We start from the raw sequence: 13,386 nt of genomic DNA on the forward strand, positions 1-13,386 counted from the left end.
AAGGCGAAGTTCATCCAACGAAAATGTAGAAAATGGACATTTCCGGGAGGGGAAACATCAGGGAGGGGGACTTCCGGTGTCTTCGTGGCAGACGTCTTGATTGTTGATGAGGCTGTGGACCTGGTCAATAGCTCCGCTGTGCGGTGTTGAGAAAGAGGTGAGGGGCCTAGGAGGCGGAAGTGGAGGGTTTATGCGCACTACAGAGGGACGGGTCTTAGGGACGGGGACGACGCCGCCGCTTGCTGGGAGTAACCGTGCCGACTCCGACCCGGTCGCTGGACTGTCGCCGCTCCGCTCCGCACAAAGGCTCCGATGGCAGCGCCTGCGCTGAGGGACCCACCTCAGGTAAACGCTGCGGTCTCCGGGTTCTCGCCTGCCCGTTTCCCCGCAGAAATACAAACGCCCCGAGTGAGCGGCGCCTGGTCACGTCTGGTCCAGGACAGTGAGGGCTTCAGGGTTGTTTTATATATCTCTGACCACCACTGTATGCGGTGTGAGTGAGGCTCGGAGATGCAACCGAAGCAGGAACATTCCGGGGACGTGTATTCCGTCTTGTTTCTGCGAGGAACAAAGTTTGAGACCAGGCTGCATCTGGAGTGGTAGCTGAGAGGTTGTACCTTTCTTCTAAGGGCTCTCGGAGCAGTGGAGAGTTTTGAGCAAAGGAAGGACACAATCTGAGTTAGGCTTTTAAAAATTCTCCAAAGCCTGTTCAGTGGAAGAAAAGACTCTAGGTGGGCGATGAGGACTTTGAGGCAGAGGGAAGTTGTGGCTTTTCCAAGGTCACAACTGATAAACGATAGCACTGGGGACGGAGGCAGGGAGGGGAGATTAGCCAGTTAGCCCGAGGTTACCTGGCTCTTGTTCCGCCAGGGAAGGTCTGATCCCCTGGAGTACCACCATGGTCACTTTCTTCTATGGCCTGCTTGTTCCCACAGATTCCCAGGGCTGCAGAAGCACTTTTAGTGAATGGAGGTTGTCCCAATCCCTCACTTGTTTTGACCCCCACGCACGCATTCTCTGTATTTGAGGTGTCTTAGGGCTCTTCATCTGCCATTCTACTAGCTTTTTGGTTTGGGGACCTTGGAGAACCTCATGCTCTGGGTACTGAGTGCAGGCCTAGACGTTCTATGGAGGGAGTATGGAAGGTTACTCCAGAACCCACACCAGTTTGTGGAAGTACTTTGAGGTGAGGTTGAGTTGGTTTAGGTAAGTGCAGGTCTCCTTAATTTTCTGGTGGGAATAAACAGCGCAGAAGAGCAGGATTTCGGCTTCAAATGACTGCCTGTGTGTTCTGGAGGTATTGGGAGATTCAGATCAGAGGAGGGAGGTTTTCTACCCCAGGTCTCAAATGGCTACATCTTTTTGGGCAGTAGGGGAAATGTGTGGGAAGATGGACTGTGGGTTTTCAGGAGTGAGACCGTTCATGGTTTCATTTGTCCCTCTTATACCAGGGCAGTGTGACCTTTGAGGATGTGGCCGTGTACTTCTCCTGGGAGGAATGGTGTCTTCTTGATGAAGTTCAGATACACCTGTACCTTGATGTCATGCTGGAGAACTTTGCTGTTGTATGCATGCTGGGTAAGGCCCTCACACCCACCCCTATCCTCTGAGCTAGGTTCTTCCTTTCTTCTCTTCCTCAAGGGCAGCTCTGTCCTCCCATCTGGAACATGGGCACTGCTTTCTTCTTAAATTCCTTGGTTATGTGCTGTGGTTACTATGGCTAGGCAGAGTGCATCCCTAGTCCTTAGTGCCCGAACACCAGTAGCCCCAAAGTTGCAGCTAAAGATTCAGGGTCAGTAGTCTTTTTGTAGATTGTTTTTAGTTTTATTGAAGTATTGTTGATTTACAATTTTGTTTTAATTTCTGCTGTACAGTAGGTCCGTGGTTATCCATTTAAAATACAGCAGTGTGTACATGTCAATTCCAAACTCCCTAACTATCCATCCCCTTCACCCTTCCCCCTTGGCAACCACAAGTTCATTCTCTATGTCTGTGAGTCTGTTTCTGTTTTCTAAACAAGTTTATATGTATCCATTCTTTTTAGATTCCGCATATAATCGATAACATACGTTATTTGTCTTTGTGTTTGTGACTTACTTCACTCAGTATGACAATCTCTAGGTCCATCCATGTTGCCGTGAATGGCATTATTTCATTCGTTTCAGTGGCTGAGTAATTTTCTGTGGTATATAAACACCACATTTTCTTTATCCATTCAACTGTCTACGGACATTTAGGTTGCTTCCATGTCTTGGATATTGTAAACAGTGCTGCATTGAACATTGGGGTGCATGTATCCTTTCAAACCATGTTTTTCTCTGGATATATGGCGAGGAATGGGATTGCTGGAATATATGGTAACTCTATTTTTTTGAGTTTTTGAGGAACCTCCATACTGTTCTCCATAGTGGGCTGTACCAATTTACAGTCCCAGCAGCAGTGTAAGAGGTTTCCTTTTTCTCCACACCCTCTCCAACACTTGTTATTTGTAGATTTTTTAATGATGGCCATTCTGACTGGTGTGAGGTGGTACCTCGTTGTATTGAATAATTTTGATTTGCATTTCTCTGATAATTAACAATGATGAGCATCTTTTCATGTGCCCATTGCTCATCTGCGTTTTTGCTTTGGAGAAATGTCTATTTAGGTCTTCTGGGTTGTTTGTTTTCTGTTACTGAGTTGTATGGCTGCTTAGATATTTTGGAAAATTAAGCCCTTTTTGGTTACATTATTTGGCAATAGGTTATCTTTTTGTTTGGCTTATGATTTCCTTTGCTCTGCCAGAGCTTGTAAGTTTGATTACGTCCCATTTGTTTATTTTTGCTATTATTCCTGTCGCCTTGTTAGGGTCAGTAGTCTTCCCCTCTGCCTGGTGGTAGATCCCTCCTTGTTTGACCTTTCTATGGCCAAGTGACTGTCCAAATTAATGGTACCCAGGTTTTGCTCCATTTTGGTACCTGACATTTTTTTGTGTGACTGTGTGACAGTATTGTCACTGATGTGGTCACTACTACAACAGACCATGAAATGTGGCTGCAAGACACTTTTTCAAGGTTCCAGTTTCACTGTATCCACACCAGTATCTGTTATTTTCTTTCTTTCTTTCTTTCTTTCTTTCTTTCTTTCTTTCTTTCTTTCTTTCTTTCTTATTAATTAATTAATTAATTAATTTTTGTTGTGCTAGATCTTAGTTGTCACAGGCGGGCTCTCTAGTTGTGGCTTGCGGGCTCCTTAGTTGCTTCTTGTAGGCTCCTTAGTTGCACCACACAGACTACTTAGTTGTGGCATGCAAACTCTTAGTTGCGGCATGCATGTGGGATCTAGTTCCCTAACCAGGGATCGAACCCCAGCTCCGTGCATTGGGAGCATGGTGTCTTAACCACTGCGCCACTCGGGAAGTCCCAGAATCTGTTATTTTCTGTTTTTTGTTTTGTTTTGTTTTGTTTTGCCCTCACTGAGGGGCATGCAGAATCTTGGTTCCCCAAGAAGTGATTGCCAGGGATCGAACCTGCACCCCCTGCAGTGACAGAATGCAGTCTTAACCACTGGACCACCAGGGGAGTCCCTGTTATTTTCTGTTCTTTTGATCATAGCCATCCTAATGGGTGTGAAATGGTATATCTTTCTCATTTCAATTACATCCCTTTTGGTGTGCTTATTGGTCATTTGTATATCTTTAGAAAAATATCTGTTCAAGTCCTTTTTTATTAATTAATCAGGTTGGTTTTTTGGTTGTTGTTGAATTACAGATTTATCCATAGATTCTGGATATTAATCCCTTTTTTTTGTTTTGTTTTAGGGGTTGAGCTATTCTTTTTTATTTGATTGATTGATTGATTGATTGGCTGCGTTGGGTCTTCTGCTGCTGCGTGCGGGCTTTCTCTAGTTGCAGCGAGTGGGGGCTCCTCTTCGTTGCGGTATGAGGGCTTCTCATTGCAGTGGCTTCTCTTGTTGTGGAGCACAGGCTCTAGGCACGCAGGCTTCAGTAGTTGTGGCACATGGGCTTCAGTAGTTGTGGCTCAAGGCCTCAAGAGCGCAGGCTTAGTAGTTGTGGCATGCGGGTTTAGTTGCTCCGTGGCATGTGGGATATTCCTGGACGAGGGCTCGAACCCATGTGCCTTGCATTGGCAGGCAGATTCTTAACCACTGTGCCACCAGGGAAGCCCTTAATCCCTTTTTGTATACGTGTTTTGGAAATGTTTTCTCCCAATCTGTGGTTTCTTTCTTACTGTGTTTATAGTGTCCTTTGATGTTAAAAAGTTTTTCATTTTTTTCCGTTTCCCCCCCCCAGCTTTCTTGAGTTATAATTGACAAATAAGATTGTGTAAATTAAGGTATGAGACAAAAATTGTTCATTTTTATGAGGCCCGGTTTGTGTAGTTTTTGTTTTGTTGCTTTTGCCTTTGTTATAAAGGCAAGAAATCATGGCTGAATCCAACATTCTGAAGCTCTTCTTGTTTGTTTTTTCTTAGAATTTTCTAGTGTTAGCTCTTATGTTTAGGCCTTTGATATATTTTGAGGCCTTTGTTTAGTCCTATAGTTTAGGCCTTTGATATATATATTACGTTTAGGCCTTTGAGTTTTTGTGTATGGTGTTAAGTAAGGTTCTAATTTCATTGTTGTGCATGTGGGTATCTGGTTTTCCCAGCACCATTTGTTGAAAAGGCTGTCCTTATTCAGTGGAAACCATACTCTTCTTAGTAATTATTGCATCATATATTTGAGGGCTGATTTTTAGACACTCTAGTCTCTGTTCTATTCCATTGGAGTATATATCTGTCATTAGGCCAGTAGCACATTATGCTGTTTTGCTTACTGTAGCTGTATAAGACAGTTTGAATTTATGTGCTGTGAATCCTTCAACTTTTTGTTTTTCACAATTGCTTGGGCTGTATTGAATCCCTTGAGAATCTATGTGATTTTGAGTCTGAGTTCTTCTGTTTCTTGAAGGCATCATTGTTTTTGATAGGGATTGCGTTGAATCAAAAAAATCCCCCACCTGAGTGTTAAAATTGATGAATCTTCACGAACACATCATTATCACTCAAAATCTAAAATTTGCGATAGGGTTCACTCGTGGTGTTGTACATTCTGTGGGCTTTGATAAATGTATAATGACATGTATTCACCATTATAGTATCATAAAAAATGTGTTCAATTTTCAACTAAAAATTCTCCGTGTCCCACCTGTTCATCCCTTCCTCCCCCATACTCCTTTGTATCCCCTGATTATTTTTTTACTGTCTCATTAGTTTCCCCTTTTTGAGAATGTCATATCCTTGGACTCATACAATATGTAGCCCTTTCATCTTTGCTTCTTTCACACAGTAATACGCATTTAAGTTTTCTACATGTTTTTTCATGACTTGATAGCTCATTGCAGTTTAGCTGTAAATAATATTGCTGTTCTCTGGATGTATCATGTTTATCCATTCATCTACTGAAGGACTTCTTGATTACTTCCAAGTTTTGAAAGTTGTGGATAAAGCTACTGTAAATATCTGTTTGAAGGTTTTTGTGTGGATGTCCGTTTTCAAATCCTTTGTCTAAATACCACAGAGTACAATTGCTGGAGGATATAAGATTATGTTTAGTTCAGTAAGAAAGTACCAAACTGCCTTTCATAGTGGACTGTACCATTAAGCATTCCAGTCGGCAATGAATGAAATTCCTGTTGCTTCACACCCTTGCCAGGATATGGTGTTGTCAGTGTTTGGATTTTGGCCATTTTTATAGGTATGTATTGGTATAGGCCCTTTTAAAATAATTTATTTATTTTTGGCTGTACTGGGTCTTTGTTGCTGCGCATGGGCTTTCTCTAGTTATGGCAAGCGGGGGCTACCCTTTGTTGCAGTGCGCAGGCTTCTCATTACAGTGGCTTCTCTTGTTGTGGAGTACGGGCTCTAGGTGCACGGGCTTCAGTAGTTGCAACATGCAAGCTCAGTAGTTGTGGCTCGCACCTCTAGGGTGCAGGCTCAGTAGTTGTGGCGCATGGTTGCTCCCCGGTTCTTAGTTGCTACCCGGCATGTGAGATCTTCCCGGACCAGGGCTCGAACCCGTGTCCCCTGTGTTGGCAGGCAGATTCTTAACCACTGCGCCACCATGGAAGCCCTGGTATCTGCTTTTGATTTTAATTTGTATTTCCTTGCATCTTTGTATATGCTAAATTTTCATGTGGATGTCTTCTTTTAATGAGGTGTCTGTTAAGGTGTTTTGCTCATTTTGTATTTGGGTTGTTGTTTTCATACTGAATTTTAAGGGGTTCTTGTACTTAACTTTTAGGCCCATTATCCATTTTGAGTTAATTTTTTGTGAAGGGTGTAAGGTTTGTGTCTAGAATTCATTTCTTGACATGTGATGTTCAGTTGTTCCAGTACTATTTATTCAAAAGACTTCATTTTTCTCCATTGTATTGCACTTGCTCATGTGTCAATGGTCTGATGAGTATATTTCTGTGGCTCTATTTCTGCACTGTCAATACTGTTCATTGATCAGTTTCTCTATCCTTTCAACAATACCACACTGGTTTGATTACTTCTTTTTTTTTTTTTTTGCCTGCTAGGCCTCTTGTAGGATCTTAGTTCCCCAACCAGGGATTGAACCCCTGGCCCTCAGCAGTGAAACCGTGGAGTCCTAACCAAGGGACAACCAGGGAAGTCCCAGGCTTGATTACTTTAGATACTAAGCCTTATTTTACTTTTTCTTTCTTTCTTTCTTTGTTTTTTTTAAAGATACTAAGTCTTGAAGTTGAGTAGTGTCAGTCTGCAACGTTCGTTCTTCAGTATGGTGTTGGCTATTCTAGTACTTTTGTCTCTGTGTATAAACTTTAGGATCAATTTATTTATATCCACAAAATTACTTCCTGGGGTGATTTGGACTGCATTGAAACTATAGGTGAAGTTGGGAAGAACTGACATCTTGACTGTAGTGGGTCTTCCTATTTATGAACGTGAAATAGCTTTCCATTTATTTAGTTCTTTGATTTCTTCATCACAGTTTTATAGTTTCCCTCATGTAGATCTTGTACATGTTTTGGTAGATTTATAACTAAGTATTTCTTCCTTTCTCTCTCCATTTGTTCGGTGGTGGGGGTATTAATGTACATGGTCTTGTGTTTTTAATTTCACATTTCACTTGTTTATTCCTGATGTATAGGAAAGTGATTGACTTTTGTATCTTATCCTTGTATGCTGAAACTTTGCTATAATTGCTTCCTAGTTTCAGGATTTTTTGTTGTTGTTGTTCTATATTTTGGTTTTTACATAGCTGGTTATATCATCTGTGAATGAAGGCAGTTTGATTCCTTGCTTCCTGATCAGTATAACTTTAATACAACTTTCTCTTCTCATTGCATTAGTTATGACTTATAGTGTGAAGTGGAAAGTGAGTTGTAAGAGGGAACATCCTTGCTTTCTTCATCTTACTGAGGATGTTTCTAGTTTTTCTCTAGTAAATATGATGATAGCTGTAGAGTTTTATTTAGATTAAGTTGAAGTTGTTACCTATTTTTAGATTACTAGGAAATGGAGATTTTGATCATGAATGGGTGTTGGATTTTCTCAAATCCCCCCACCCCACATCTGTTGATGAGATCATGATTGGTGGATTTTATTTTTATTTATTATTATTTTTTTGGCTGCACCACAGCTTGCAGTGTCCTAGTTCCCTGACCAGGGATTGAACCCAGGCTAAAGCAGTGAAAGTGCCGAGTCCTCACCACTGGACTGCCAGGGAATTGCCGCAGGTTTATATTTAAAGTGGGTTTCTGGACTTCCCTGGATTGCATAGGGGTTAAGAATCCACCTGCCAATGCAGGGGATATGGGTTTGAACCCTGGTCCGGGAAGATCCCACATGCTGTGGAGCAATTAAGCCCATGCGCCACAACTACTGAAGCTGGCACGCATAGAGGCCATGCTACACCACAAGAGAAACCACCACAACGAGAAGCCCGCGTACCACAACAATAGAGTAGCCCCCGCTTGCCGTAACTAGAGAAAGCCCACACGCAGCAACAAAGACCCAATGCAGCCAAAAATAAATTAAAAAATAGGGCTTCCCTGGTGGCTCAGTGGTTAAGAATCCACGTGCCAATGCAGGGGACATGGATTCGAGCCCTGTTCCAGGAAGATCCCACATGCTGCGGAGCACCTAAGCCCGTGCACCACAACTGCTGAGTCTGCACTCTAGAGCCTGAGAACCACAACTCCTGAGCCCGTGTGCCACAACTACTGAAGCCCATGCACCTAGAGCCCCAGCTCTGCAACAAGAGAAGTCACTGCAGTGAGAAGCCCGTGTACCACTACGAAGATTATCCCCTGCTCGACACAACTAGAGAAAGCTGTGCACAGCAACAAAGACCCAATGCAGCCAAAAATAAATAATAAGTAAATTAAAAAATTTTTCTTAAATAAAAAAAAAACACAATGAGATACGACCTGACACATGTTACAATGTCTGTTATGAGAAAGAGAAGAAATAAGTGTTGGTGAAGTTGTGGAGAAAAGGGACCCCTTGTTCACTGTTGGTGGGAATGTACATTGTTGCAACTACTATGGAAAACAGTATGGAGAATCCTTACAAAATTAAAAAGGGAACTTCTGTATGGTCCAGCAATTCCACCTCTGTGTATTTAGCCACAGGGAGTGAAATTATCATATCAAAAAGGTATCTGTACCTCACGTTTATTGCAGCATTATTTATCATATTCAAGAGATGGAAACAACCTAAGTGTCCATTGATGGATGAGTGGATCTAACAAACATGTGGTATATATGGCATATTATTCAATATTATACAATCATAAAAAAAGATGGAAATCTTGTCATTTGCCTCAACATGGATAGACCTTGAGGACAATATGCTAAGTGAAATAAGTCAGAGAGAGAAAGACAAATCCACTTGTCCCACTGTTTCCATGGAGGATTGGCTCCAGAAGCGCCTGCATATACTGAAATCTGTGGATGCTGAAGTCCCATAGTCAGCCCTCTGATTCTGAAGTTTTCCCATTTGTGGATTCATCCAACTACAGATCATGTGATCCTGTGTATATTTGTTGAAAAATATCCATGTACAAGTGGACCCAAGCAGGTTTAACTGTACTACATGAGTATACTTACATGCTGAATCTTTAAAACAAGAACAACACCAAACTCAGATACAGACAAAGGATTAGTGATTGCCAGAATTGGGCAGGTGGTTAGATGAAGTGAGTGAAGGGTGTCAGAAGGTACAGACTTCTAGTTATAAGATGAGTAAGTCCTGGGGATGTAGTGCACAGCATAGTGGCTTTAGTTAGTACAACTGTATTGTATATTTAGAAGTTTCCAGAAGGGTAGATCTTAAAAGTTCCCATCACAAGAAAAAAAAATGTACCTATGTATGTTAACTAAACTTATTGTGGTAGTCATAGCATTGTATACATAAATCAAATCATGTGGTACAACTTAAAGAAATACAGTGTCTCATGTCAGTTTTAGGTCAATGAAAGTTTTTATCTTCTCTGATGCTCTTCCTTTCTCTATGAAACCCAAATTTTTTGATCTACGTCATTTTTCCTCTCTGAAGAACTACTTCTAGTATAGTCTCACAATTTTTCTGTGTCCAAGAACGTGTTTATTTCATCATCAGTGTTGGAGATTTATGTTGCTGGTTACCAAATTCTAGGTTGGTGATGTCCCCTCTCTCTTACCACTTTGAATATTTTACTCCATTCAGTTCTTATTTCCCTGAGTTCTAAGGAGAATTCAAATGTAATTGGTTTTTTGGCTCCTCTTGGGAAAGGTGTTGATTCCTTTAGCCTCTTTTAGGTTGTTGTTGTTGTTGTTTTCTGCATTTGAATGTGGTAAGCCTAAAGATGTAGTTGTTTTGGCATTAAACCTGCCTCATGTTCCCTGAGCTTTCTGGATCTGTTGGTTGGTGTCTGGCATCATTTTGTTAGAAATTCTCCATCATTATTGCCTCAGTTATTTCTTCCGTTTCTTTTTTTCATTCTGTTTGAGATGTTTCCATATGTGTGTGTTAAATTTTTTGTTGCTCTCACACGCGTGTTGTATATTACGGTATTTTATTTTATTTTTTGTCATTTTTCAGTTCGCTTTTCAGTTTTGGAAGTTTCTCCTAAGAGAACATGAAGCTTAAAGGTTCTTTCGTTAGCTGTATGCAGGGTATGAATAAGCCCATCACATCATTCTTAATTTCTGTTATAGTGTACTTGATCTTTAGCATTTCTTTTTGGTCCATTGTTAAAATTTTCATCTCTCAGCTTACATTTCCCTTCTGGCATTGTATGCTGGCTGCTTTATCCATTAGTAGACATTAATCAGCATATTAGTCATGATCATTTTATATTCCCAGTGTGATCGTTCACACATCCCTGTGATATCTGATTTTGATTCTGAAGCGTTGTCTTTTCAAACTGTTTTGTGGGACACTGCAGATTTTCAGAAGACGCCATGGTTGCAAAGAGTTAGATCAATTAGATTCTGCCAGTACAATAGTTGTTTAGGTGGCGAGATACATTCCTAACATTTTGTACTCCATCCACTGTATATCCTTCCCTCTGGCTCCACCGGATGTTCTTTTTTTTTTCGGCCACGCTGCATGGCATGCCCGACCAAGAATTAAAGCTGTGCCTCTTGCATTAGAAACAAACAGTTTTAACCACTGTACCACCAGGAAAGTCCTTCCACCAGACACTCTTTTTTTCTTTTTTTTTGGCGGTACACGGGCCTCTCACTGTTGTGGCCTCTCCTGTTGCGGAGCACAGGCTCCGGACGCACAGGACCAGTGGCCATGGCTCACGGGCCCAGCTGCTCCGCGACATGCGGGATCCTCCCGGACCGGGGCACGAACCCGTGTCCCCTGCATTGGCAGGTGGACTCTCAACCACTGCGCCGCCACGGAAGCCCACCAGACATTCTTTATGTAATATTTAAATGTTGTGTATTGTGTACTGAGTTCCTCTGGGCCAGTGTTGGCTATTCAGCCATCCTATGTTAGGACTTGTATTATTTGTTTCCCGTGTAGTTGGTCAGATTGGTATGGAGAGTCATTAGGGCTTTACGGGATGGATATGAATCTGGTTTCAGCAAAAAGCCTCAGATGTAGCCTGATTACGATGAATGGCAGCTGAGAGAGGCCATGATCAGGGCTGTGTTCAAGTCATATCAGGAAGTATGAATTCCTTGTGACTAGTGTTTTAGTGCCACTGTCGGTGGCTGCAAAGCACTTCTCTCGATTTTCTCCATTCGTGACATTCTGCCAACTTGTCTTTTCTATTTCCCATTTTTATTATGACTCCGGCCTCGCATTCATTCTCTAACACCTCTGTAAACCACTTATCTCATGTGGTATTTACACTGATTTTCCCATAGTACCTACTGACACTGCTTGTATTCTCAACATAAGGAATCCTTTAATATTTCTTGAATGCCAGCAACTTGTTTGCAGTCAGATTTTTGGAGGTCTGGACATACACTTCTGTACACTATCACAGGTCACCAGGAGATGGGGTCCTGGTAAAAGCCATTGACAGAGGAGTGAATTATAGAAGACACCTATCGCCTTGGGCCACATCCAGTCCTTGTGTCCTGTACTTGGTGAGAGCAGCTGCTTCTCAAGTTGACCCCAAATTCATTTCCTGAATACGACCCTGTGGACTCGTTCTTTCACGTGTCAAATGTAGAATTGTGCTGGCCTTACTCCCCCCAATAAAGTCAACATGAACTTCACCATCACTTCTTTGTTTTCAGGTTCTTTTCCTGGAGTTGAGGATGAAGAGATGACTTCTGAACAGAGTGTATCTGAAGAAGGAGTGTCACAGATGAGGACCCCCAGGGCAGGTTTGTATCCTGAGAAGACCCAGCCCTGTAAGATGTGCATTGCAGTCTTGAGAGACATTTTGCACTTGGCTGAAGAGCAAGGAACAAATAGGGAGCAGAAAGCATACAGATGTGGGGTATGTGGGAAACAGTTCTATTTCACTGAAAACCTTCAAGAGCACCAGAAGCAGCACATTAGAGAGAATCCCATATGGTATGGTATGCAGAGACCCTCATTTTGGAAAAGCTGCCCAATCCACACAATAGGGAATCTACCTACCTACATGGAGATTGGGAGTGACTTCGTGGCCAACATGGGAGTTCAGCCACAGGCCACTAATACCAGGAAGAAATGAAACAACAGTAAAGAGTGTGAAGCTGTTTTTCACAGTGGAAAAGGTCATCACAGCTGGGGAGAAGGCACGAAAGCCTCTAGCCACACAGAAATACTTGTTCAGGATGAAAGAGTCCTTACTAGTGTAAGGTTGTGTGAGTGCAGCAAATGTGGGAAAGCCTACACCCAAACATGTAAACTTATTCAGCCTGAGCAAGTTCACACTGGAGAAAGGCCTTACTAATGCAGCCATTGTAGAAATTATTTTAGCCACAAATCTGGTCCCCTTGGACATCAGAGAGTTAACTGTGGAAGAACACTCTGTGACTGCAGTGAATGTGGCAGATCCTTTAGCCTAAGGAAGTACCTCAGAGCACATAGGAAAATCCACAGTGGAGAAAAGGCTTATGAATGCAAGGAATATGCTAAACCTTTCATTGAAAAATGCATGTTAATTGAGCATCAGAGAGTTCACACTGGAGAAAAGCCTTATGAGTGCAGTGAATGTGGGAAATCTTTTGTTGCTAAGAGTGGCCTCCACTATGATGAGAGAGTTCACAATGGAGAAAGGCCTTATGAGTGCAGTGAATGTGGGAAATCTTTTACTGCTAGGTCAGGCCTTCATGATCATCAGAAAGTTCACACTGGAGAAAGGCCTTATAAGTGCAATGAATGTGAGAAATGTTTTACTGGTAGCTCTAGCCTTCTTCGTCATCAGAGAGTTCACAGTGGAGAAAGGCCTTATGAGTGCAGTGAATGTGGGCAGTCTTTTACTATTCGATCCTCTCTCTATGATCATCACAGAGTTCACACTGGAGAAAGGCCTTATGGGTGCACTGAATGTGGGAAAGCCTTTAAGCAAAGACAGCTCCTCCGCATCCATAGGAAAATCCACACTGGAGAAAAGCCTTTTCAGTGCAAGGAATGTGGTAAATCTTTCACCCAAAGGTGCCACTTGATTAAACATCACAGAGTTCATACTGAAGAAAGGGCTTTATGAATATCATGAACGTGGCCGGCAGTGACATTGAAGGAGTTCCGGGTGGTAAGAGAGTGAGAAGAACCCGTGCAGCTAATGGACCCTTTCTAGAGAGGAAACTGAGACATAGAGATGATGTGTCATGTGTTTGTGATCTCCCAGAAATGGGCAGTGATCTGGGCTTCAGTGCCAGGTTGCCTGGTTCAGGATATCGAGAGTCTGGTCACTTCACTCCTCCCCTGCCCCCACCCC

At 42.3% G+C, this 13,386-nt stretch overlaps 1 protein-coding gene across 1 annotated transcript; it reads left to right on the forward strand.

Moving 5' to 3' along the window:
* Positions 1–232: 232 nt before the first annotated feature.
* Positions 233–13,183, forward strand: LOC114890156 (zinc finger protein 211-like). Its single transcript, XM_029213586.1, is given in 3 exon segments — positions 233–345; positions 1,452–1,578; positions 11,753–13,183. Coding segments are annotated over 3 exon segments (1,563 nt in total). The 5' UTR covers positions 233–312; the 3' UTR covers positions 13,156–13,183.
* The last annotated feature ends 203 nt before the right edge of the window (positions 13,184–13,386 follow it).

This window comes from Monodon monoceros, unplaced genomic scaffold (assembly GCF_005190385.1).
Source record: "Monodon monoceros isolate NGI ecotype Baffin Bay Population unplaced genomic scaffold, NGI_Narwhal_1 Contig5312_ctg1, whole genome shotgun sequence".
In the NCBI taxonomy this organism is placed as follows: domain Eukaryota; kingdom Metazoa; phylum Chordata; class Mammalia; order Artiodactyla; family Monodontidae; genus Monodon; species Monodon monoceros.